This window comes from Leptodactylus fuscus, chromosome 1, assembly GCF_031893055.1.
Source record: "Leptodactylus fuscus isolate aLepFus1 chromosome 1, aLepFus1.hap2, whole genome shotgun sequence".
NCBI lineage: Eukaryota > Metazoa > Chordata > Amphibia > Anura > Leptodactylidae > Leptodactylus > Leptodactylus fuscus.
In genome coordinates, this window is record NC_134265.1 from 116128271 (window position 1) to 116153765 (window position 25495).

At 39.7% G+C, this 25495-nt stretch overlaps 1 protein-coding gene across 1 annotated transcript in view; it reads left to right on the plus strand.

Moving 5' to 3' along the window:
* The window catches only part of PITPNB (phosphatidylinositol transfer protein beta), a 40411-nt gene extending 16921 nt beyond the window's left edge, over positions 1–23490 (plus strand). The window contains exons 4-11 of the mRNA XM_075276539.1: positions 694–785; positions 4988–4995; positions 5983–6057; positions 7478–7561; positions 16522–16599; positions 17609–17719; positions 18004–18126; positions 21528–23490. Of these exons, the coding sequence (XP_075132640.1) occupies positions 694–785; positions 4988–4995; positions 5983–6057; positions 7478–7561; positions 16522–16599; positions 17609–17719; positions 18004–18126; positions 21528–21578 (622 nt within the window). The 3' untranslated portion in view covers positions 21579–23490. The remainder of the gene's footprint in view (positions 1–693; positions 786–4987; positions 4996–5982; positions 6058–7477; positions 7562–16521; positions 16600–17608; positions 17720–18003; positions 18127–21527) is intronic.
* The last annotated feature ends 2005 nt before the right edge of the window (positions 23491–25495 follow it).

Consider the following 25495-nt stretch of genomic DNA (forward strand, 5'->3'; position numbering starts at 1 on the left):
CCTTGCTGTATGACCTAAGGAAAGGGACTGGGATGTCACTCACATACGTTACCTGTGATGTCCTGGTTCCTTTCCTTAGCCTGCTGTAGCTTCTGATTGACCTCTGCGATCAAGTGCTGGAACATGCCATGACGCACCACTGGACTGGACAGCTGTTGGACACACCGGTGAGTATGTTTGTTTGTTTTTTAATATTCACCTTCCCCGACCTCCTTGCCAAAACTTATAATTCCTGGACAACTGCTTTATAGGGTTTTGCTGGGTCCCCTCCCACCTCTGCCATTGAGGCCCACCAATATGCTGATTGTCAAAACAAAAACCGAGGAATACGGGCTGTTAGTTTTCTGAGTGGAAATTCTGTACATGCATATTTCTTTTGGCCATAAAGTTAATAACTGAGTACACAGGTTTCCTAATAAAGTAAATGGAAAGGTTAACATTTCAAGTCAGGACTAATCTCTTTCTGAAAAGTCCAATTACATCCAAATGTCTGTGTCAACAAATGCCAGACATTTCACATACATCTCTCTTAGTTCACTGGTGACATTGACAATGATAGGTCTATATATGCCTAATATTTATAGATGGGAAAATAGCCGTAATGAGAAATGACAGCTAAACGCTGCTAAAAATGGTTATGTCCAATCAGATGGACACATGTTTGTGTACTTAATGGATGTATTTCTTTTCCAGTAAAGTCCCTGGTTTTGTAAAGATGTTTGCTCCAGAGGGATCCTTGGTATTCCATGAAAAAGCCTGGAATGCATATCCTTACTGTAGAACAAGTAAGCTGCTTTTATTTTTTTTTTGCTTTTTTGCTCCTTTTGTGGGCATTGCTGAGGAAGCTGAGGCAAACAACCTAAGTCCTCTCTCCTGCTAGCTAATACATTTTTTTTTAAAGAAATCAGTAATGTGGGAAACTTGAAGGCGTTTCTGAGAACAGAAAATTATATGCCAATCTTGTTGCATAAAATAAGCTGACATACTAATACACGTATTATTCTACTAAGACACTGACTTCCCATGTGTGAACACAGTCATATGTCCCTGGAACTCCCATTCTTTCCTGCTATAATGATATTGACCACTGGTGATCTTACCTCCCATTGTGTTGTCATTGACCACTAGACCCTGGCAGTGTGATGATGTAGAGAACTTAAAGCGTAATTAAACTTTTTTTTGGGCAGTATTTGTATCATTAATATATTTTGCAATATACTTTTACTAACATATTTTCTCTTCTATCTGTGAAATCCTTCATTTTCCACTCTTTCTCTTGCTTTTGTATTGATAGCTATTCCTACCTCTCATTGAATTTATGGAGTACGGATTGTGTAACATGTAGAGAAAATGAGGGGAGGGTCACTTCACACAGTTATAACTCAGGCATTATAAATCGCACAAACTAAGACTGCAGAACTATCTAAATTATTATAGTGTGCAGCTGTATAATATAGATGATGTAAATGTATCATTCCCAACTATGTTTTCAACCAGTGATATCTCTGGAAGTAATGTGGATAGCACTAGACTAGCCTTAGTGTCCCATTAAAGAAGAGAATCTCCTCTTTCATATGACTCCAAAAGCAAGTCCCATTTCCCATACACAGCAACGTTCCGTAAGGCAGCTTACAATACAGCTTTTACTGAAGTATGGGGAAGAGTGAAAAAATGCAGGATTTCACAGAAAGGATCCAAAATTTGTTGATAAAGTATATCACTAAATGTATTATAGGGATTCTATCATTGGAAAATATCCTTTTTAACTAAGCGTATATTTGCATAGCCTTTAGAAAGGCTATTCCAGACATACCTTTAATTTGTTAATCCACTCAGCTGTTTTTTTTGTTTTTTTTTAATTCGCCCTCTTTTATTGATATGATAATTAGTCAGCAAAGTGCGCTTCGGAAGTTCAGTGAGCGCTGTGTGTACACACGGGAAGGTGAGAGCAGGGAGGCTGCATCAACACATGATGCTGATGATGATGATGGCTCATCAGCCTCCCTGTTCTCACCTCCCCCTGTGTACACACAGCACACAGTGGTTACTGAACGTCTGGTGCTCATTGCTGGCTAATTAGCATATCAATAAAAGCGGGCTAATTCAAAAACAGCTGAGTGGATTAACAAATTAAAGGTATGTGTGGAATAGCCTTTCTAAAGAATATGCAAATATACGTTTAGTTAAAAATGAGTTTTTCCAATTATAGAACCCCTTTAAAGGACATAAGTTATCTGAAAGTTTTGTTACACTTTAAGCCCATAGCATTCTGTCACAATGCTTTCTCTGAATAACAGCGCATATGCACGAAGACAGCAGGAGGGTGGGAAAGAATACAGGAGGTAAGGGGAAACTATTGACTGGCTGTGTAGTTTTCTGAGCATCATGAAACTGTAAGTCCTACCTACTACCCAGAAATTTAATATTTATATATATTTTTGGAGGGGTTCTTGAATAACCCTTTTTAAGCTTGTAGTTCCCCAGAGATCGCAGGCTAACCGAAACCACCTAAGTTTACCTAAAAATCCCTTTATTGTAAAATTGTAAATTGGTGGAACAGGGGATGCTGGTGTAGTCTACAGTCTGTGAGATAGGAGAAGGTTGTGAATTGGCGGACATCTGATGGCTCAGTGTTCACTGCCGCAGCAGCCATGTTGGTGGATAGTAAAATAATCTGTTTTGCACAACTTACAACAAGTATGGCTGCATCTTATAAACTTCTACAAAAAGAAATGTGAAATTAGGATGACCTTGTCTAATCCTTTTCAGTGCACAGGGGAGCTTTACAGTTAAGTATTATGAAATGCATAATAATAATAAATGCAAACTTCCCTATCTCCTGATAAAGATTTGCAGCCGCACTGGTTGGTTGGCCCTTTATGGATAACCTTGCAGAAAATTTTTAAAGTTCTTTTTTAGTGAAAACCTTAGCGGACATATTTTGTAAAACATAGGTACAGTAAAACTCTGAATACTATCGAAACGAGAATCCTGAGATTTATCAGTCTGACCTTGAAGATGTTGAAGCTTTGAGTGATTTTCTGCTAATTCGGCATTTCGGCATGGTGACTATTTTGGTAGGATGCCATCCTAGCAGTAAATTCAGGCCATCTAGTTCCAGATGAACAATTTTTAATCGGTGTCATTTCTGCACAATTATGTTCCCTTTGGGATCTTGACAATGCGGCTGCTTTATCTTTTTCTGGATTTACTGAAGAATCTGCTAGTTCTATTTTTGACATTTAGATGAAATTTATCAATTTTAACTGCTTTCTAAAGCGGGTGGTCTCTGCTGGGACAACTCCTATAAAGAGAACGGTTCACCACCTTCACAAACTCAAACCTTTTGCATCCTTTAATAGGTATTGCGACAATGATTCTTGTGCAGCTGGAATTTTTTTTTTTTATAAAAAAAAAAGTAATCAGTTCTCTTACTATCACAATCGTACTGTCCCCTGTTGGTAGGTGGTTCTAAGCAGGAGAATATAGATTGGGACCACCCACCTGACAGCACAGCTTAATTGCTCTGAAACTAATGATTGCTTGGAAATACTGAGGTCTAGAGAAAAAATTCTTATTGCGGCAAAATTAGTGAAGTTGTGCCTTTTGGTGGACCTGGTGAGAGGTCCTCTTTAAATGATTTTTTTATTTTTTTTTTATTTTTGCCAGTTTTATGGCATTGAGAAGTTTTTACTCCTGGATGAGAAATTCTAGCACAAATAAGTACAAATTCCCTGCTCATAGCAAGCGTAGATATCAACCTTCTTGTTTAGAACAGCCCAAAAGGTGTCTAATCTAAGAAGAGGTTAAAATTCCAAAGCACATTGATTTGAAGGGGGTTTCTGGGACTTATGCGTGGATGGCCTAGCAGTGAATACAGTTGCTCTTGTATTTCTGATCACCACTGCATATCACTGTACGTTACACTATACTGTGGCACAAATGCTGCAGAAGTAGTTATGTTTTTTACTGCAAATATATATATATATATATATATATATATATATATATATATATATATATATATATATATATATATAATGTGTGTGTGTGTATATAGATGATGTGGAATTCCTGACGTCTTTTAGGCTCCATTCGGATCATGTCCATCTAGCATATCTGCTTAACAGATGGATAAAAGCGGATTCAAGCAGATGGTCATCTTTTTACATAGAGATCAATGAAGAAAATATTTTAAGAACTCAAGTATAAATAGAAATCATTTATGTGTGTGTATATATATCATTGATCTCTATGTAAATGGATGCCCATCCTTTTGCATCTATTTTTTACATCCCCTAACTCTGCAATTGAGAAGGTTTGTGTCTGGAAACTATAGGAAGGCTTCTTTTCCAAAATGGAAGTCAACACCCAGCACCCCACTCATCAGATGATGGCTGGGTCTGCAGTTGCCTGAAATATCACTGTGTACAGTGACACACAGCAGTCCGGAAGTACACTACTTCGTACACTGTATAGCTGCTGTTCGTGCTTAATACTGCTCCATTTCCGTTTAAAGGGGTTGTCCAGTTTCAGCAAATAAATATTACTGTGTGTATTAATGAAAAGTTGTACAATTTTCCAATATACTTTCTGTATCAATTCCTCACGGTTTTCTAGATCACTGCTTGCGGTCGCTCATTCTGTTACTTCTAGTGGATAAAAATCAGTCCATGGTCATGTGATAGACACACCGGTGCACAGCTCATTATAGACTGTATTCGGACATTTGCCTAGTAACAAGCTGTGTTTATCATATGACCGTGGACTGCATATCACATGACCATAATCTGATTTTTATCCACTGGAAGTAAATAAAGATTGACAGCAATCATTGATTTAGAAAGCTAGCGTATTAGGAATTTATACAGAAAATCTATTGGGAAATTTTTAGTGGTGTTTATTATATGCTGTACATTGTCATTTTTAACTTTTTTTTTTTTTTCCCCTCATTTCCTTCTATGTGCACCCTACTCTTTTGGATCAGTTGTAACGGTGAGTTTTCAGTTATAAACTTTGACTTGGAAATGTTTCAGGTAGATCTAGAAATAGAGGGAAGGGGGGGGGATTGTTGCTGAAGCTCACTTGTAGTCCAGACTCTAAATCTGATGAGTTATTATTTTCTCTAGATGAGATTTGATAAAATCTCTCCCACTTTGCTGCAGATGTTTTCCTTTGGGGTTTTTCTGCCCGATAAGGATATATTTACATCTGTGTTGGAGGCTTCAGCACAAAATCCGTCTAAAATCACAGACATAATCCAGCAATGTAGGGGAAAAGTGTCGGATTCTAGGTGGACGCCATTATAGTCAGTGAGATCCTTCGAGGTCTGTTGTCTCTTATGGAACAGATATGTCTTTGTTTAATCCGTTCTTATGACAGATGTCAACGTTCCCTAGTCTGGTTAGAAAATCTGCAGCATTTGCGCTAGAAGTGAACATGTCCTTATAGTTGAAGACTAAAATTTAAGATTTTAAAAACCCTTCTTTAAAAGGATCCTATCATTAAAATGGAATTTTTTTTTCTCCCTAACACGTAGGAATAGCCTTAAGAAAGGCTATTCTTCTCCTACCTTTAGAAGTCTTCTCCGCGCCGCCGTTTTGTTGATATCCCAGTTTTGTTCGGTATGCTAATGAATTTTCTTTGAATGAATTGCTCTATTGTACAGCAGGAACTGCTAAGAGTGACGATCAGTGTTTATACAGCTTGTGGCTTTTTAACCACATGGATGCCACAATCAAAATCACATGGGGGCCGCCATCTTTAAATTAGAAAAAAAAGCAGCTAAGTTGCTTTTTCTATAGATGCTGCTTTCACAAGTTACAGAATGAACCCAGATAAATGTACAAACCATAAATTTAAGACTTAATTAAATATGAGAATCTGTAAAAGGAAAGCTTAAGCTCTCCACCTACTACCAGCAAATTTTTATCAAATTATATTAAGTTTTCTGTATATATTATGTTTACTTTGCTGTTTTAGAATGAATATATGAAAGAAGATTTCTTTATTAAAATTGAGACTTGGCACAAACCAGATGTGGGGACGCAAGAAAATGTAAGTTATTTGCTTTGTTTAATAAGTATATTAGATATCCTGTGGAAATTTTGGGAATTTTTTCTTTCAAATTAGTTTTCCAACTTGCAGTATTTTCTTCTGATACCCTACTGCTCCAGCGCTGTTAGTCTGTTGGTCTCCATATAAAACTTCACTTTTATAAGACTATATATATATATATATATATATATATATATATATATATATATATATATATATATATATATATATATATAAAAACCTATGCTCCCAGGCAGAGTTCACAGGTAGTGTATGGGCAGATGGGAAGATACTCTCATCCTCTCTATAACAATTACTATCTGAACTCCCTTATCCATACCTGCACGTAATTAGACATCTTGTGATGGTCACCCATATCATACTGATATTAAGAAATGGATGTAGGGGGATGAATACCTGAGGCTACAGGCCTAATGACTGTCACGCTGCTGACATCTGTATGTTACAGTTTGGACTGCTATTTGTAATTCTTCTGTGCCCCTGATGAATTGTAACAAGGAAACGCATAGGGTTAGTATTTCCTTGCAGTAAAGTGAGATATTTGACAGTGGTCATCCCCCATTTAAAGTGGTTTTGTCTCCTTTCTGAACCAAGTTGGTGTGGCATTAAGCCAGTCGCCTCAGGGTAGGAAGGGATTCATCCCCCCCTACATACATTTCTTAATATCATATGGGAGGATTTTTGGACATGCTTATATGTTTATTTTATACTGCAATCGAGCAGTATTAGTGTTACTAGTGTGACTTATGAACTTTGGCCGGGAGCATATGTATATATTTGTGTGTGTATAAATTTATATACATTTTTTTTTAATAAAAGTGAAGTTTTATATGAATTTTTGAACCAGTGTTTCCATTTAGAAGATTCCAATGAATATTGTACAAAATTGACTCTCTATCTCTAAGATTCTGTGAATATTGATTCTATGAGGACAGTGGTTGAATGCAACTGTCTCGTGGCTGTAGGCATGTCACCTCTCCAGTAAAAAGTGGCAAGGACTACTATAACAGATTTGTCAGGCGAGTATAGGGTGTCTTTTGTTGTTTTTAATGCTGTTGTTTGTATGCCATTTTCTCCCTTTTAATCATTTTTTCAGGTTTCAGAAAACTCCTTTAGGCCAGGGGCCTCATACGGTTTCCCTATAGGTATAATTGAAGCAGAAAGTCCACAGAGGAAACCTCTGCAGACTTTCAGTGAAAAATGCTGTAGGAAAACCGCAATGTGTTGCTGCGAGACGCTAGGTGGGACCCTAGCCTTAAATGATTCTGGCTTGTGGATCTCAGAATTTTTGTACACAAGAGGCTTACACAACAGTTTACAGTAGTTTCACAGTTTTTAGTTTATTTCTTGTAATTTGCAAATACCCATTTATTTCTTTTTTTTTTTTCCCTCCTTTTAGGTACACTGTCTAGATCCCAATGTATGGAAGACTGTTGAAGTGGTCCATATCGACATTGCAGATAGAAGCCAAGTAGAACCAGCAGTAAGTGATTTGCTGTATATAATATATTGAAACTCAAGTTCCTTTCACCTGTGGGTCAAAGAACAACTTTTGGGCTAAAGAAGACAAATAAATTTATGAAATTTAAAAGTAAATTCAATCTCCAATACATAACTATAACTATGCAATAAGAGTAACAGTGCTTACTGCTCCACATAAGAGTACAACAAACAAGTACTTGGGTTGATACAATTATCCCTCAAGACCAAAGTGTAACTTCTTGGAGTGCACAAATCCAGTATTTCATAGGTTTGTTCTATACTCCACTAATCAATTAAATCTAAACAATATTAATAAAATGTAAAAATAATCATAATTTCTTAAAAACTTTTAGTAATATATAAAATGTCTAAATAATAAAATCTACTAAAACGTAAAATAGACACTTGTTTTCATCTCTTAAGGACATGGCCAAAAATCGCCTTGTCTAGGATAACCACTTTTTTAATATGAGGCTGGGGGAGGTGAAAAAAACAAACATACACCCTTGTCCCTGTCGCTCCAGTGTCTCCCAGAACGGTCCAGCCCTGCTGCTCTGGTGGTTTTTTCCCTCAGGAAAGGGTCTAGGACATCAAAACCTGTGATGTCCCATGTCCTTTCCTTAGGCTGCTAGGAACAGCAACATGACCAGACTGCTTTGCAAGACAGCAGAGCATCAGGAAAAGGAGAGTATGTTTGTGTGTGTGGTGTTTTTTTTTTTTTTTGTTTGTTTTTTAAATGTCAGGGATGGTGAAGGGGAAAAAAATGTTGTCCTGGACAATCCCTTTAAGGCCACTGTCCCATTTTTCAAAAATTACGTATTAACTTTGGGTCACTTTAACTTATCTAGGTGATTTTTTTTTTTTTTTTTTTTTTTTTTTTTAATTTGTGAAAATATAGGAAAAGTAGTGGAAATTTGGAATAATTTACAATTGACAAAATGTGAAATGTTCTCCTATTCAGACAGTCATACCACTCAAATGAATCAATAAATATTACCCACCATATTTCTGCAGCTCAAAGTGGACAGAGCGCTATTTATTTAGGTTTTGGAGGACAGGTTTTGCTGGAATAGGTTTCAGGAGCCATATTCTATTTGCAGAACCCCTAAAATACCAGTAAAGTGGCTAATTTTGGAATATAGTGAGTATTTTGATGTTTGAGACGGTTTCACAGATTTTATTAACATTGGGATGTGAAAATGACTTCCTCTACCCCCCTCCCCCTCCCAGTAGGATGTTGCTTTAGTCCCAATTTTTTCATTTTCACAAAGGGTTAAAGAAGAAAATGTTACCCACAATTTCTTCTAAGTATGGAAATACCCGACCTGTGGATGAAAATTGGTCTTTGGGTAGACAGCAGGGTACAGACGTTGAAGAGCATCATTTACTCTTTTCAAGGGCAGAATCATTTTGAGGTGCCATAAAGCATTTGCAGAGTCCTTAAGGTGCCAGTGCAGTGGACAGTACCCAGAAGTGACCACCTTTTGGAAACTATTTGTGTTTATCAAACTGTATAGTGATCATTTTGGCACCAGAGATGTTTTTCCAAAAGAAATGGGATGTCACATTTGTCGAGGACCTAAAGTACCTTTATACTGTAATTCCCTTGGGAGTGACCCCATTTTGAAAACTGCACCCCTCAAAGAATTTATTCATGGGCGTAGTGAGGAATAGTTTACCCAGATGTGAATGCACAGGGGATGGTGGTATGTGAATATATAAGCTGTGTTCAGTACACTGGATACACCAAGTTCCCCACTATTTTGTTTTGTATTGGAGGATCACTCTAGGGGTCACTTGTGTCTTTTCCCTTATAAGCTCTAAATCTGGTATGTGCCCTAATACACACTTGCACAGTTTATACTTCCCTTTCCTGCTGCAGCCATCTTTGGCCTAAAGAATTGGCTATTTTTGAGTGTTTTTTTTTTTTTTTTTTTTTTTACATTGTTCAAGCTATATTTATTTATTTTTATGATGTAGCCATATGAAGGCTTATTTATCGTAGGATGATATACATTTTTTTATTGACATCTTTTTGGGATGCATATAAGTGATTTACTTTTTTATTAGTTCTTTTTGGGATTTTGATGATGCCCCACCTTTGCTTTGGTGCCTGATGTACTCTTTAAAGGGGTTGTCCCATCACAAGGATCCTATTTATACTGCTATTTTATGTGGATTTAAGACTTTTCCTAAATACAATGCTTTATCAAAACTGCTTTGTTTGACCGCTATCTTAATTTATTCACTTCATTGTTGACACTGCCTTTCTATGGCCAGTGGGCTTATCTGCTCATTTCCCAAGTGGGGGGGGGAGGGGCTGACAGATAAGGGGCTCCTCAGATAAGGGAGGGGGGAGGTGAGAGCTCCCTCCAGGATTACTGTGCTGTCTATCTTCAGCTTTTCCACTTATCAGCCGGTTTAATTGAATTTGGCTGATAAGGGCTGAGATAAGGAGTCCGTTACCTCTATAAGTAATGCAAGCTGACTCAAATCCAGCTCTGCTATATCAGTTTCCACATCAGCTTTATACTGTGGTAATGCCTTTACAACCAATCCCTCATTACTAACTGCAAACATAGCAGAAGTGAAACCCCGCCCACCAATGTGCCGAGAAATCCAGGAAGTGAAGAGAGCACAGAGCCTGCAGGCGGCAGAACAAGAGTTATAGGAATACCCCTTTAAGCTCTGTAATGTCAGAAGGGAGATATCAGGCAGAGGCTGACACCTCCCTTCAGTATTCTGATTACATTTATACCATTAGGGAATCCTAGGCATGCCATAGCAGCTGCAAATGCCTATAGGGCTCTCCTCACATCCGCATGATAGTTTACATTCATAATGGAAATCACAACATTACACATTGTCATTACAAAATCTCCCAATCCTGATGCAAACGAAGCTATATTGTACATAGGCATAGTACATTACAAAAAAAAAAGTTAAGTTTAACTCACATGGGTTCACATGGCGGAATCTGCTTACCGTATTTTGATTTTGAATCCTCCTGGATTCTGTCTGTCTTTGTACAATAAGAAGCAGAGATTTGAGCAGAATGCTGAAAAAAAAAGTGTCCCGCTCGATCTTGCAGTGTATTCTGTGGCTCGAGACTCCCCTCGGATTACTATATACATCTGAGCCTAACCTGTGACCGTGGTATGCTTCGGCATTCTACCACAGGGACATGGGGAGCAGAAAATTAAGAGGAATCTGAAACTGATGTCTGCCTCAAATTTTATTTTGTAAAGTGTGAACAAGCCCTAAAGGTACACTATAGACTTCCTCTTTCATCTAGCGGGTGACTGGTTACATGGTGGCCATAGAGAAGATGATGATCTGCCTTTACAAGGTATATGGACAAGGGCAGTCTGTATTGAAAATAAAATAATGTACCAAAGAAATCCTAAAATAAACACAATCTTTCAGAAATCCTTTTTATTAAATGAATCACTATATTTTTTTCCATGAAACCATGACAAATACATGTTAATGGAAGAATTTCTCAATGTCTTTATACCAGAACACCAAAAACCAAAGGTAAAAGTTTACTGTCGATCTTCACACTTTTCTGAATAGTTTGTGGTGCTCGCCAGCAAGCCGTGGGAATCTCACATAGCACAATGGCTTGCAAATCTATGCCAGTGCATGTGGATCCTCTCCCTTACTATGGTTGAACTATGTGGGCATGTCTTCCCCCCCCCCCCCCCCCAACAGTACTACCCTACTTTGTAAAGATGCAACAAATTTGTAAGTTTCTGCCATTCTTGATGCATTCTACTAGTGGTTTTTTTTTTTTTTTTTAATGGTGCATGTGTGATGGTATTGCATTTGTTTTTACATATACAATATAGTTAATATAAATTATGTGCCAGCTTACCATATTTTTCGGACTATAAGACGCACCTCGGTTTTAGAGGAGGAAAATAGGGAAAAAAATTTTTGAAGCAAAAACTGGTAAAATATTTAATATATGGGAGTTGTAGTTTTGCAACAGCTGCAAGGCCACATTGACAGGTGACCCTGCAGCTGTACGGGGATGCATAGAGCGTTTTTTTTGCGGGGCCAGATGTAATTTTTAGTTATACCATTTTGGGGGATATCTATTGCTTAGATCACCTTGTATTGAAAAAAAAAAAACAGGAGGTGATTTAGAACTTTTATTTATTTCATATTTTAAAGCTTTTTTTTTTTTTTTTTACTATTTTATTCCCCCCCAGGGGCTTGAACCTGCGGTCACTTGATCGCAAGTCCCATAGACGGCAATACAACTGTATTGCCGTCTATGGGACATTCTGTCTATTAGTATTACGGCTGGTCATAGAGACCAGCCGTAATACTAATATAGCCGTGACAGGCCAGGGAGCCTCATTAGGCTCCCGGCTGTCACCCGAACAGGTCGGCTCCTGCGATATCGCCGCGCAGGAGCCGGCCTGCAACTTTACAGGTACGGGGCCGGTGGGGACCGGCCCCGGGGGAGAAGGGGCCACGGATACTGACCCGGCATCCGCTGTACTAGAGAGGCGGATGCCGGGGAGGGATAGACGCCGGGGCCTGAGACATCGCTACGATCCTCTGCCCTGCATGAAGCCAGCGGCGGGGGCACGGAGGAGCCCCTGCCGCTGCTGGCTTCATGCATGGCAGAGGAGCGCAGCGATGTCTCAGGCCCCGGCACCTGTAATGGCGTCAACTTGCCGGCTTCCGCCTCTCTATTACAGCGGATGCCAGGCGCCACCTTCATTCTATAAGACGCACCCTTCTTTTCCCCCAAAATTTTGGGGAAAAAAAGTGCGTCTTATAGTCCGAAAAATACGGTACATGTGCCACAATAACTATCCCACACCTATGGCCATGTAAAAAATATCCTTATTGCTATCACAAATTTGTGTGCCTTTTTTTCTTTTTAAAGGGTTATTCTCATCACAAATATTATTGGTATATCGACAAGATATGTCTGTTAGGTGCTGGTCCCAGAGATAAACTGGGTTCCCCAGAATCTCCTCTCATATTTGGACTTGTGTACTGACTGAATAAGGTACCGGAACCACTCTGTTTCCTGCAGACTTGACATAAGGGGGTTGTTGCTAATTGATAATATAGAAATACTATATTGCTGTTTTTCTTCACCGGTCGCACTGCTGGTTACAACAGACAACCCATTGGGATTAATGTATTCTCTCTGTTTCTTTATGCTACTTAGAAGTACCAGGACTGTAGGTTGGCAGAGACTCTACACTTGCTTCTTATCGTTTAGTGCTTTAAGATAAGAGTGGCAGCTGAGAGGACAAGGCAAGGAGACGAAGGGCCGCCCAGTAGTCAGTGATTTAGTTTTGTTACTCACATGTCTGACTGATGTAGTATATGGTAGGCTTGGTGGAGAGAGCATTAAAAAAATGTAGCCCGGTCTACCTCTTTTTATCCAGAGAATATTTGGTCTGAGGCTTATGGTTCTAGCCTGTGTGCATCATGGTGGAATATGTTGGCACTATGGGAAATGAAATCTCAATAAAATATTTGCAATTGCCTGCTTCTGTTTTCTTGCTCATTTTCTTGTTATTGAAATGGGAATATATGTAGGTAGAGAACAGCTGAGAAAATGCTGGAAGAGCAAGCGTTGAGCCTGTGTCACTACATGTAGCCAAAAAGTCCAATAGCTGTCATTTTATCATTGTAAACCTCCAGGACTAGTAATAAGGAGCTGCAAAGGCTTGAAGAACAGGTGTTTTTTTTTTTCTTTTTTTTTTTTTTCTTCAGTATAAGAGACTCCTCTGCTGGTCTCTAGTGGCCAAGATAAGAACTACAGGTGTGCAATGTCTGCTGCGTAAAGATTGTTAAAATAGGGACAACACGGTGGCTCAGTGGTTAGCCTTGCAGCGCTGGAGTCCTGGGTTCAGATCCATCAGGAACAACATCTGCAAGGAGTTTGTATGTTCTCCCTGTATTTGCGTGGATTTCCTCCCATTCCACAAAGACGTACTGATAGGAAAAAATTGTACATTGTGATCCCTATATGGGGCTCACAATCTACATTAAAAAAAAAAAATAAAAAATGTTAAAATAAAGTCCGTGTTATGGTGAGCTGTGCTATGTGTTTGCCATGTTTGGTATTGTCATGTCTGGACGTTGGTATTTGGCACTGCTGAGATGGTGTTTTTTGCTGCACTGTTATTTGTGTGCTATGCTGTCATTTTTGTTAATGACACCGGTGTGGGTATTGTGTGTGTACGGCATACTGGCATTTGTTCGGCCCACTGTAGTAATATTTCTTTGCTGGTGAAGCGCTGACGTCACAGCTAACTGGGGAGGCCCAAGTCACAAAGGCCCAGGCCCATGTAGAGGCTGCGAAGTCATGAAATGAATGTTTGTTCACTGACTGTTTCCTATGTATACACTTTATATTATACTATAGACTATTTGGACACAATCTGACCTATCCTGATGTTTTCCCTTTTACAGGCACTGTATGACTGATCAGTGAGGAGTGCTCTGGTTGGCATCCAGGTAGACCTGAGAGGGTGTGTGAGGGGCATCTGAGTTACTGAATGACAATTAACCCCGAGTCCTATTATGGTAGACAATGTTGTTGCCTAAACCAGAAAGTAAAGAAGGGAGAAGTGTGTAATACAAGCAGAATACACATAATACACATAATTACTATATTTTTGGGGCCCAATGTACATTTCATTTTTGGATTTTAAGGGGGTTTCTTCAGACCTGTATGTTATGTCCACAGGGTATGCTATAAAGGCCTTTATAGATGCAGACACCACCTCTGGAAAAACAGGATCATTGTATGACCACTGTAAATAAAGCAGTGACTATCCATGTGCAGCTTTCTCCATCCAGGTCTATTGGTGTTCATGCGTGTGTGTCTGTTTTTGGTAACCTCTATAGATATGTATGGAAAGAGCCCATATGTATTACCACCACTCCATTCCCAGTGGTATAGAATTGCTGTTCTTAAGATCGCTGATGCATCTTTAAGCAAGTTAAGGCGTAGCCTGTGGATAATCTCTGCAGTCCAGTCTGTGTCTGCTCTCGGGTCAGTTGGACATGCCTTGTACCAAGGCATTGGTTATGTCATATCTGCCGTAGTATACAGCTATGCTGATGTGCTAATATGCATTGGCGGTATTTTATATTGTTCTACAAGTCCTATTTCCTACACTGCCTTATCGAGACGGCAGGCTTTAAGGCAGCCAATGTGACCTGTCTGCAGTTTCCCTTGGTTTAAAATGAATTGTTTCCTTTGCTCGGGCGCTCCATGGACAGGAAGCCTTCTCATCCGTTCTGACATCTTGGCCTGTTGCGTTTTTAACCTACTTCAGGAGCTCAAACTGTTTGTAGCGTACAGTGATATGTAGTGGACGCGCCGGTCTAAGGGTTGCAGAAACTGCACAGCGGAATTAGCCGGCAGTAATCCTCAGAGCTGAAGATTGGAGTGGGCTCCAGCTGTCACCCCCCAGAGTATTCCAAGTAACCTAATGAGATGAGAAGTGTACAGCTGGTGGCAAACAAAATAAACCACAAGCCAAAGGCTCGCCTCCAGTGGCTCCGCGCTCCCTGTGGGATCCTGAAGGAGATTGCATGCTAACAAAGCCAGAAGGCTGTCTCCTTCCACACTATTGCTCATTTACAGCTGTAATTGGAGCTGCGCATTGTGTTTCCTATGCTGAGTTCTGTCATGTATCATAGAATCTGCTTTTGTTTTTCCTCTGCTTTTTTCTTGCAAACTAAATCTTTGGTTAAATAGAAAAAAACAGTAAACTTTTTATGCAGTTAATAATATATTCTGTCCAGTCTTCTATATGTAAGTGCGGTTCATGTCTGTGGGAGCATGGTAGAGTCAGTCGGTGAAGTAGGTGGATTAGCTTCTTCATGGTACTATCCAGTAACAGGTGTGAGACGTGTGGTCTGCTCTGAAGCACCTCTTGTATAAGGAGTCATCGGTTATGGTTTATTTTTTATTTATTTCTATTGTTTATTTAAAAGGAACCTTTCACCAATATTAGTCCTCAGCATCTATTAATGGATTCCGCTCCACTGACTCCAGCACAGTTGGAATGTTTTCTTTAGCGTCTTTTCCAGAACAACAAGCACAGTTAGTTTTGGTGCCTGATGTGCTATTTAAGCTCTGTAATGTCAGAAGGGTGATCTCAGATAGGGGGTGTGACTCAGATATCCAATCAGAGGCAGCCAGTGTCAGAGCTCAGAATCACACCCTTTACCTGCTCCTGCCTGACACCGCCCTCCTGACAGTACAAAGACTAAATGGCACATCAGGCACCAAAGCTAGTGAATGTGAACGCTGTGGGCTAGAGAAAATAATCCAGCTGTTTCAGAATCAGTGCAGCAGCTCCTATAAGGCTAAGGCTTCACGGGCCGTAATCGCAGCGCTAAAGTGCTGAGGAAAGAACTGCGGTGTGAACGCATTGCGGTTCTTTCCGCAGCGCTTTTAAGAGAAAGTTCACAGAGTTTTCCTCTGCGGACTTTCTCTTAACATTATATCTACGGGAAAGCCACCGGCGTTTCCGTACATATAAATGACATGCTGCTATTTGCAAAGCTGCAACGGCTTTGCAAATTGCAGCTTGTCCGCGCTGCAATCTTTTCCGCAAAGTGGGGATGGGATTTGCATGAATTGCATCCGATTTGCCTGCACTGTACAACACCGCGATTTTTCCCGCAGCGTCTCCAGTGCGGGTAAATCGCGGCGTTTACGTCCTGTGGGGCCCCGGCCTTAATTGGTGTAATGGTCTAGAGGTGGTGAAAGGTCCTTTTTAACACTTGCAGGAGACTGGGCATGCTTATTATCTTGTCAGTAGTATTTAGGACATTGAGGAGCAGGATTTATAATAATTTGTAATTATTATTATTATTATTTGTCATGATTTCAACAAGTAATAGAAAATGTTGTTTTGATAAAAAGAGAAATAATGCTGATCCTGTTTTTGTATTGTGCAGGATTACAAAGCTGACGAAGATCCAGCAATATTTCAGTCAATCAAAACAAAGCGGGGACCTCTGGGACCTAATTGGAAGGTAACTGTAATTGTATTATCAATCCTTCATATTTATCCCACTACCTTCACACAGTCTGGTTGTGGTAGTTATTAAGGGCATAAAAAATAAACTTAATAAAAATCAAAGGATGTGGTGCTGAGTCTTTTCACTTGACCTTGAGTAGTTGGACCCTTCAAGATGTAATACAATTTTTACAAATTTTTCCAAGCTTAGCTGTGTATGGGAAATCTATACAATGCACAATGTCCCTTATAAAACTATGTTGTCTCTTTTTTTTCCTATTTCCAACCGTTCTTAAAGTGGCCATAGACATTAGATAAATGTTTTGGATGTCTAAGTGAATATGGGAGAGGCCCACCTGTCTACAGTCACCTGATAATTTGACCCCTAGGAGACTGGTTCTGCCAGAGGTTTCTGGCTGCATCTTATCCTTGGCGGTCAACCTGTTTGCTTGGCTGGTCTGAGTGAAGTAGTGGAGATGCCCGTGGCTAAGCTGCTATCACCTGTGTACACGATTGATATAGGGCCCCATGGTGTACACTTTGCATAGATTTCTCCTGCCATCAGATAACCTAGGACTAATATTTTCATCTACATCTATCACTTATCTTACTTATATCCAAAACCTCAACAATTTGTTCTTAAACTTTTTGGAACACTTACAGAAGTTACAGAAGCCACTTCTCTAGTCCCAGCGGTTGTGAAATGGATTGTAATACTCACTTTATTATATTACTCTGTATAGTACAATTTGTCTAGTATTGTACAGTACTATACAAATTCTTCTCAAGAATCTAGAGCTTGGCTGCTATCTAACAAAACCTCCCGTCATAGGAAGGAACACACAATTCTGTCAGGGCTGGCTGTATTGAGTTTACTGACTCGTTCAATCTGATAGCTTATATTGTACAAGTAGCGGCTTGTTTGGGGGTGTTTATGTATTTCAGTGCATTATATTGGTAAACTGTATATTTTCATATGATTTACTCAATGAAAACTGATCTGCTTTCATCTTCAACTTTTGCAGAAAGAACTGGCAAACTCAGAAGACTGTCCACGAATGTGTGCTTACAAACTAGTTACTATTAAGTTTAGATGGTGGGGACTACAAAATAAAGTAGAAAATTTTATTCAAAAGGTAAGACCCTTGTTCCAGAGGACTAGAGCAGCGCCTAATTTACCTCTCCACCTTGACGACACTTGCATGCTTGGCCATTTGTGTATTGGGGGTCTATAGCTACCTAGAGTGTATGGCCAGCTTCAGTCTGACCAAAGACATTACGTTTTTGCCTTCCCTCAATCCAGCCTATTTGTCCTGGCAGTTGCTTTTCTAAGGCCTTGTAGACTGGCAAAATGATACAATTAGTGAATGTTGCATTCAATATATTTGGTTTTGACCTTTTTTTATGTATTTCTTTTAAGCAAGAAAAACGAATATTTACAAATTTCCACCGTCAGTTGTTCTGCTGGATTGACAAATGGATTGACTTAACAATGGAAGACATAAGGCGAATGGAGGATGAAACACAGAAAGAGTTAGAAGCGGTAAGAATTTGTAATCATTTTTTGTTACCCGTGTACAGGGGTGAACCTGCCCTCTTCGCCACCCGAGGCGGATGAAAGACAGCCGGGGAGTAGGGGGCGTGGCTAAACGAAGGGGCGGGGCTTAGCGGCGTTCGCAGGCAGAGAGCAGGCACGGAGAGGACCTGCTCTCTGCCTGAGCGTGAGGGGAGGCCGCTGGAGCAGCGCTGCTCCAGCGGCCTCCCCAATCCACCACTCGGTGCTAAGCCAGTCCAGGACAGCTTGCTTAGGTAAGCAAAAATGCCGCCCTCCCTGGGGCCCTGGCATAGCGCCGCCTGAAGCGGTTGCCTCATGGGAGGTGCGGCGCTGCCCGTGTATAAGGAACAAATAAAAGATGATGAATTTATCTTTTCTTCTTGATAAATATGTAAATATCTTAAGTACCGTGTCATACTAAAGGATAAATAGAAATGATGGGGAAGATAATAATTTTTTTCTCTGAGGGGAATTTTAGGAATCTAAGTTAATGGCCTAGTCTTGGGATAAAACGAACAGTGGAGATCCCATGTTGCCTTCCATACAGCGCATCCATTTAACTGATACATTTTTCATTCGCTACAGCTAAATGAAATACTGTAGGCTCAGGGTGACCACATCTATCTGATGATGTATGCCATTAAGCTTTGCAGACCTGATGTCAGTACTCTTTAAGCTTAAAGGTGTTATCCAGCTTCCAAAAATGATCTACAAATACATCCACAGTAGTGCTAAATGCTTATGGTTTCCTTGTGCAGCCTTTACTTGCCCTTATTTTACTTGAGACTCCTTGTATCACTGTTATTCACATGCAATGGATGTGTCAAGAAACAACTTTTCCTCTGATGCATCTGCCTGCTCTCATTCTGTGTTTGCTGAACATGAAGGAGGGGAGGAGCATGACGGAAACAACACAGAATCGTGACCTCAGATTTGGGAATGATTTATTACATGTGGTTTCATTTGTCGGGGAGAGTGGAGAAGGGAGGAGTACACAGAGAGTGAGATCAGAGAGATGCATCCTGGGAAATGTAGTTTATTTACTTGCAGTGAATCTGTGAACAGTCATACAAGGACTCTCAAGTATAATAAAGCCAAGAATAGGCAGCACAAGGGAACAGTGAGGATTTAGCACTGTTGTGGATGTATTTGCAGATCACTTTTGGAAGCTGAATATCCCCTTTAATTTCAGAAAACTTTAATGCCTTAAAGGGATTCTATCATTGGGAAAACTAAATTTTAACTAAGCATATATTTGCATAGCCTCTAGAAAGGCTATACCAGACATACCTTTTGTTTGTAAATCCACTCAGCCGGTTTTTAATTAGCCTGCTTTTATTGATATGCTAATTAGTCAGCAACGAGCACAGGAAGTTCAGTGAGCGTTGTGTGTACACAGGGGAAGGCTGCTGCTGACGACTTTTCAGCCTCCCTGCTCTCACCTCCCTCTATGTACACACAGCACACAGTGCTCACTGAACTTCCAGTGCTCGTTGCTGGTTAATTAGCATATCAATAAAAGCGGGCTGATTCAAAAACGGCTGGGAGGATTTACAAACAAAGGATATGTCTGGAATAGCCTTTCTAAAGGCTGCACAAATATATGCTTTGTTAAAAAAGGAGTTTTCCCAATGATAGAATCCCTTTAATGAATTTTGTAATATAATTTTATAACAAATTTTGGATCCTTTCTGTGAAATCCCAATGATAGAATCCCTTTAAAGGTTTAAAATAGGAGATACTGGACATAACACCCCCCTCCCCCCGACCAAACCTTAGTGCCACAAATTCATGTCTGTATACCTTGTTTAAAGAAATGAATTGTGTGCTACAGTAAAAACCAATAAACACACTTTCCTCATTGGCAAACCCTCCCCCCCCCCCAAAAAAAAAAAAACCAAAAAAAAAAAAAAAACCCCAGATGAACAGATTTAGGCTGTGGCCCCACATTGCGGAAATGCAGCTATTTTTGTTTCAGATTTTATTGTGTTTTTTTGGACCAAAGCCAAGAGTGCAAAAGGAATGGGAAATATAGAAATCTCTTATGCTTCTACCTTCCATAGAGTCCACTCCTGGCTTTGGCTCAAAAAACTGCAGCAAAATCTGCAACAAAAAAAAGCTGCGTTTCTGCAACATGGGGCCTTAACCGTAAAGGATTTTTTTGGCGTATTCTTATTTTTTTTTACAGCTGTACAGCTTGATCCAAACAAAATAAAGCTTTGTGATCTAAACACCCTGATGTGCTGTAACGAACTTCTAGAGAGATTTGTGCAGCTGCTGCTGATACATTGTATAAATTATCTGTAAATTCTGACTGTTTCCTCATGGAAATTCCACTCCTATATGCATGCAGAATGTGATGATCTCACATGTGAATAGGTGCTTTACAAACCCTAATAACATGCTTCAGGAGAGAAATCCATGCAAATGAATTAATATGCTGTGGATTTTACAATCTCTGCCCTGTGTTCCTTGAGTTTTGCTCTACCGACTCCTGACCAGTGTGCATGTACCACATCATCATAGGGCTCTGCACACATCATGTTTGGCCTGTATGTGGCAGCATGTTTCTTCCTCTCCTGGTCGGTTCCACTTTGTTTGTTTTATTTTTCCGTCAATTTCATTTTTTCAGCAGCCTTTAATTTCATTCCACATTTAGATACGTAAGAAGGGTCCTGTTCGAGGTACAACTGCGGCAGACACCTAAACAAGCCAAGTCTAGTTACAGGGGCAGTATTGAGGTCTGTAAGTAAGTAGTGGGCAAATAAAAAGGTGATGGTTCTATACTACTACATACGCCCCAAATGCTTGGTCCAGTCTATTGCTCTTGCTATTTGCTGCACATTTCTTATTACTTCCTATTTGTCTTCTTTATCTTCACTTTACCTGTCTGGGAAGTTAAGAATTGTTTGATTTTAGCAGTGGTTCGCTTCGGTATTAAATGGCTCTTTCCAAGCACTGAATATTCTCAGTTCGGCATTGCTGATAAATATTTAGCTCACACAGGGAAAATTTGTACTTCTGGTTTGTACTATTTGAAGTGTTTATTAAAGGGGTTCTCTAGGACCTTGTTGATGACCTATTTTTAGGGTAAGGTCGTCAATGTCAGATATGTGGGCGTCAGATCATTAGTTTCCTGGTATTGCAGCGCTCTGTAGCTTCCACTCACGCAGCACAGCCACTAGAAAATGAGTGGAGCTGTGCCTGGTAAATGGTCAAGAGACTGCGATGGATCTGCCTGTCACTTGATCAGTATGAATCCCACCAATCTTATAGGGATGGCCTATCGTAAGGATTAAGTCATCAATATTAAGGTTCCAGAAAACCCCTTTAATACCCATCCGCATACAATGTTGTTTTAATAGTTCTCTTTTTATTTTATGACGCAGCTACGTAACCAAGGTCAAGTGAGAGGGACAAGTGCTGCCAATGACGAATGAAGACGGACCTGACCAAACCGCATGCAGAATTTTGTCATTTACGTCTGTGTTTATATATCTGTACGTTTATAGCTATATAAACACTCTCTGAGCATAAACTACTTAAGTGTACTGTACCTGACATGAGCAAAAAATGTAAAGAAGGTGTACTGTACATGACTAGTTTACAAACCCCATGAATGTCACTAGCATTGTAAGGCATGGACTCCTGACAGCCAGGCCATCCGTTTGCAAATCCTGTTCCACTTTTACTTTTTCTAGTTTGAAGCCATGTGAATAAACTAAAATTTAAGTTCTGTAACAGATTTACCAATAGTGGCTTTGACTATGGCATTATTATAGCATCATGTCTGGGCTTAGAATGAACCTGTATCCTGACACTCATCGGAGATGAGACTGATGTCACCAAACATCTAAGAAGCACTGAGGGGAAATTTAGATTTAACTCCAAAATGCCCAGTGGGTCATATATGCTTAATTTTTTTTATTAAACTAATTGAATTTGCCATTGCAGTGAATAGCTTTATTTCAATGGTAATAGAATTTTGGCAGGATTGTAGCATAAGATAATTTTTTTATTTTTTTTTTTTTTTTTGGGTCGCTGATCTGTCCTAAATTTGGATATATGTTTATCTGTAGGAGATGTGTCTGTCTTTCTGGGGTCTTGTCTACCCCCGTTCTCCCACCCTTTTTGTTTAAATGGAGCAGAGTGCGGGAAAACTACTGGTGAAATGATGCATGGCATGTGGGTATGCTGTGCACACTTTCAGCTACGTAGCTATGGGATAGTTTCCTCAGTAGTTTTCTGGATGGCATCTGGAATACATCAAACACATTTACTATTATGTGCGTTTGTTCATCATTTCTCTTCGTTCTGCCCCTTCTTTGGAATGAGTCTTGCACACGCAGTTGAAAGACGTTGCTCATTTCAGATATTGCAGTTTGGAATCTATGCAAACTGTTTCATTTCTACATTATTTATGCTGTCCAGCTCTTCTATGTGTAAAATGAATATTTAATTCAAAATAATATATATGTAAAAACCTGAATTTAGAGGTTAAACTATGCGAGTGCGAGGTTAACACAATGTTATACACTTCAGTTGTAGATATGTCGGCAATACATTTTTGTAACGGAGCATGTTCAATGCTTAGTATTTGGCTTATTAAAATGAATTCTAAAGGAAATATTTTAGGAATGACAGAAATGATTTTTTTTTACAAAATGTTCAGCTAGAACTGCAACGTTAAACTCTAGTAGTCTGTCTTCACACTTGCCTTTCGGTTACACCTGTAGTAAATGCCCCTGGTTCTACTTGATTATTCTAGATATCTAGTTATACATCTTGAAGTCGGTTGTTATCATACTCCAGACATTACAGGGAATTTGTTATGGATTTCTGGGACACTAGACTACTCCAAGGTTCATATGGACTGGTAGCGCAAATAGCCCTATCCTATTTCTTTCCGTGGCCACTATTGGAAAATAACAGCCTATATTTATATATTTGCCTATATACAAATCCAATGAGTCTCACCAGACACTTCTCTGGTGTTCAAGGCGCCTGTCCAGCTCTCCACTGAATTTGAGAGAAATACACCTCGTCCTCAGTGTGCATGCACCTAATTTTTTTTAATTTATTTTTTAATTTTAGCTACAGCTATTTTTGACACTAAGCCACTGGTCCATAAGAACGTGTTTGCTTTAGTATCCCTTAAGTGTGTGACAGGTTCCCTTTAATTCTCTCAGGTGGGAATGACAGAGTCGAGTGGGAGGAAATGTTGCAGTGTCTCAGTCCAGATTTTAAAATTCAGGGGAAATTTTAATGAATGTAAAATGTCAAGAATTGCAGTCTGGTGTGTGAACAGTATGTCAATTACATGTAAGTACTAATAAATTTGATCACCAAATATGAATGTTGTTCTACAATTTTGTTAAAGTTTTTTGGGGGCAATAGCTGATGATGTACCCATGGTTTTTGGGTATGCCCAACCTCTGGGTCATGTGTTTGGAAGCGGTGCTCTGCCCCCTCCTTCCCCTTCTGTGCTATGGGGGCTTACTTCCCCTTCCCCATCTCACAGGGGAAATAAGCCCGCATAGCACAAGCAATTAATGCTGCAGCAGGGTGCGGATCACCAGAGAACCCTGGAACAAGTAAATCGGTTACAGCTCCGCGGACAATCACTTGAACCAACACATACAAAGTGCTAGTATCGCAGCAAAAACTAAACAAGCTGACTGTTGTCGTCTATAGTTGAAAATCTCATTTTTGTTTGCCCCACTGACCGTTTTGAACGTATCCTGGGAAAATAAAATGGCCAGTGAAGTCTGGCACGGGAGGTGAGAAGGGTCGTCCTACTTCTTCCAGTGATCTTCTTTACTGGCAGGCCTCATCCAGACCTGGCACAGGGTCATCATTATTATAACCATAATCAAACGTTTCTCCTACTCATTTTCATCCACCCCAACATCAGTAATGTGTAAGTGAATGCGTGTCCAGGAAATGCTAATATGAGCCTAGTCCTCCAGTGTTTCTGCAACTTAAAGGTGATCCCCAAAACAGTCTTTTATATAAAACCATTGCTTTTTGCAATATAATCGTGTGTATATATAAAAAAAAAAATCACAGATGGAAAAATGAAGCATATCTTAAAAAGAACACTGTCCCTACTGTGAAACATGGAGGCTTTATGTTCTGGGGCTGCATCTGGCACAGGGTGTCTTGAATTTGTGCTGGGTACAATGAAATCTCAAGACTATCAAGGGATTCTAGAGAGAAATGTGCTGCCCAGTGTCAGAAAGCTTGGTCTCAGTCACAGGTCAGGGGTCTTACAACAGAATAATGACCCAAAACACACAGCTAAAAACACCCAAGAATGGCTAAGAGGAAAACATGGGACTATTCTGAAGTGGCCTTCTATGAGCCCTGACCTAAATCCTATTGAGCATCTTTGGAAGGAGCTGAAACATGGCGTCTGGAAAAGGCAGCCTTCAAACCCGAGACAACTGGAGCAGTTTGCTTATGAGGAGGGGGCCAAAATACCTGCTGAGAGGTGCAGAAGTCTCATTGACAGTTACAGGAATCGTGTGATTGCAACGATTGTCTCAAAAGGTTGTGCAACAAAATATTAAGTTATAGGACCCATCATTTCTATTCAGGTATGTTTCATGAGTTTATAAAAAAAAAAAAAAAAAAAATCTGTTGAAGCAAAAATCAATGTCTGACTTTCATTTGTTCATTTTCATAGAATTTTTATTTATTACTTTTGTCAGATTCAAGTTATTTCTGTGACCGTTGTGGGTTTTTCTTTAATTAAACGATAGGTAACAACAATTTTGTCCACATGTGTAACTTCGGCTGTTTTTGCCTTAGAGATCTAGATGTTGGATAGATAGGTTCCTAGGAGCTCTGGTTTGCACCAAACCACATGACTCTCAAACATTTTCAGAGGTTTATGGGAGATATGGAAACAGCCAAGCATAATACCTTGCCTGACTTTCAGAGTGTACTACAAATCTCAATGTCCACCTCTTCATTCATGGTACCTGCAACTACCAGACGTTTGACATTTAATATGGGAATAACCCTTCAAAGAGAGATTCTGCATAGAACAAAAAAATTCCATTAAAGGCATCCTATCATTTAAACTCAAATTTTTCTGCCTAACACGTAGGAATAGCCTTAAGAAAGACTATTCGTCTCCTACCTTCAGATGTCTTCTCCGCACCGCCGTTCCATAGAAATCCCGGTTTTTGCCAGTATGCAAATGAGTTCTCTCGCAGCACTGGGGGCGGGCCCCAGCGCTCAAACAGCACTCAGCACCTCTGATGGTTAGGTCAGAGACTTTTTTTTTTTTTTTTAAATGAATCAACATAGAAGCATCCTCCCCATCCCATGGGGCTCCTCTCCTGTGATG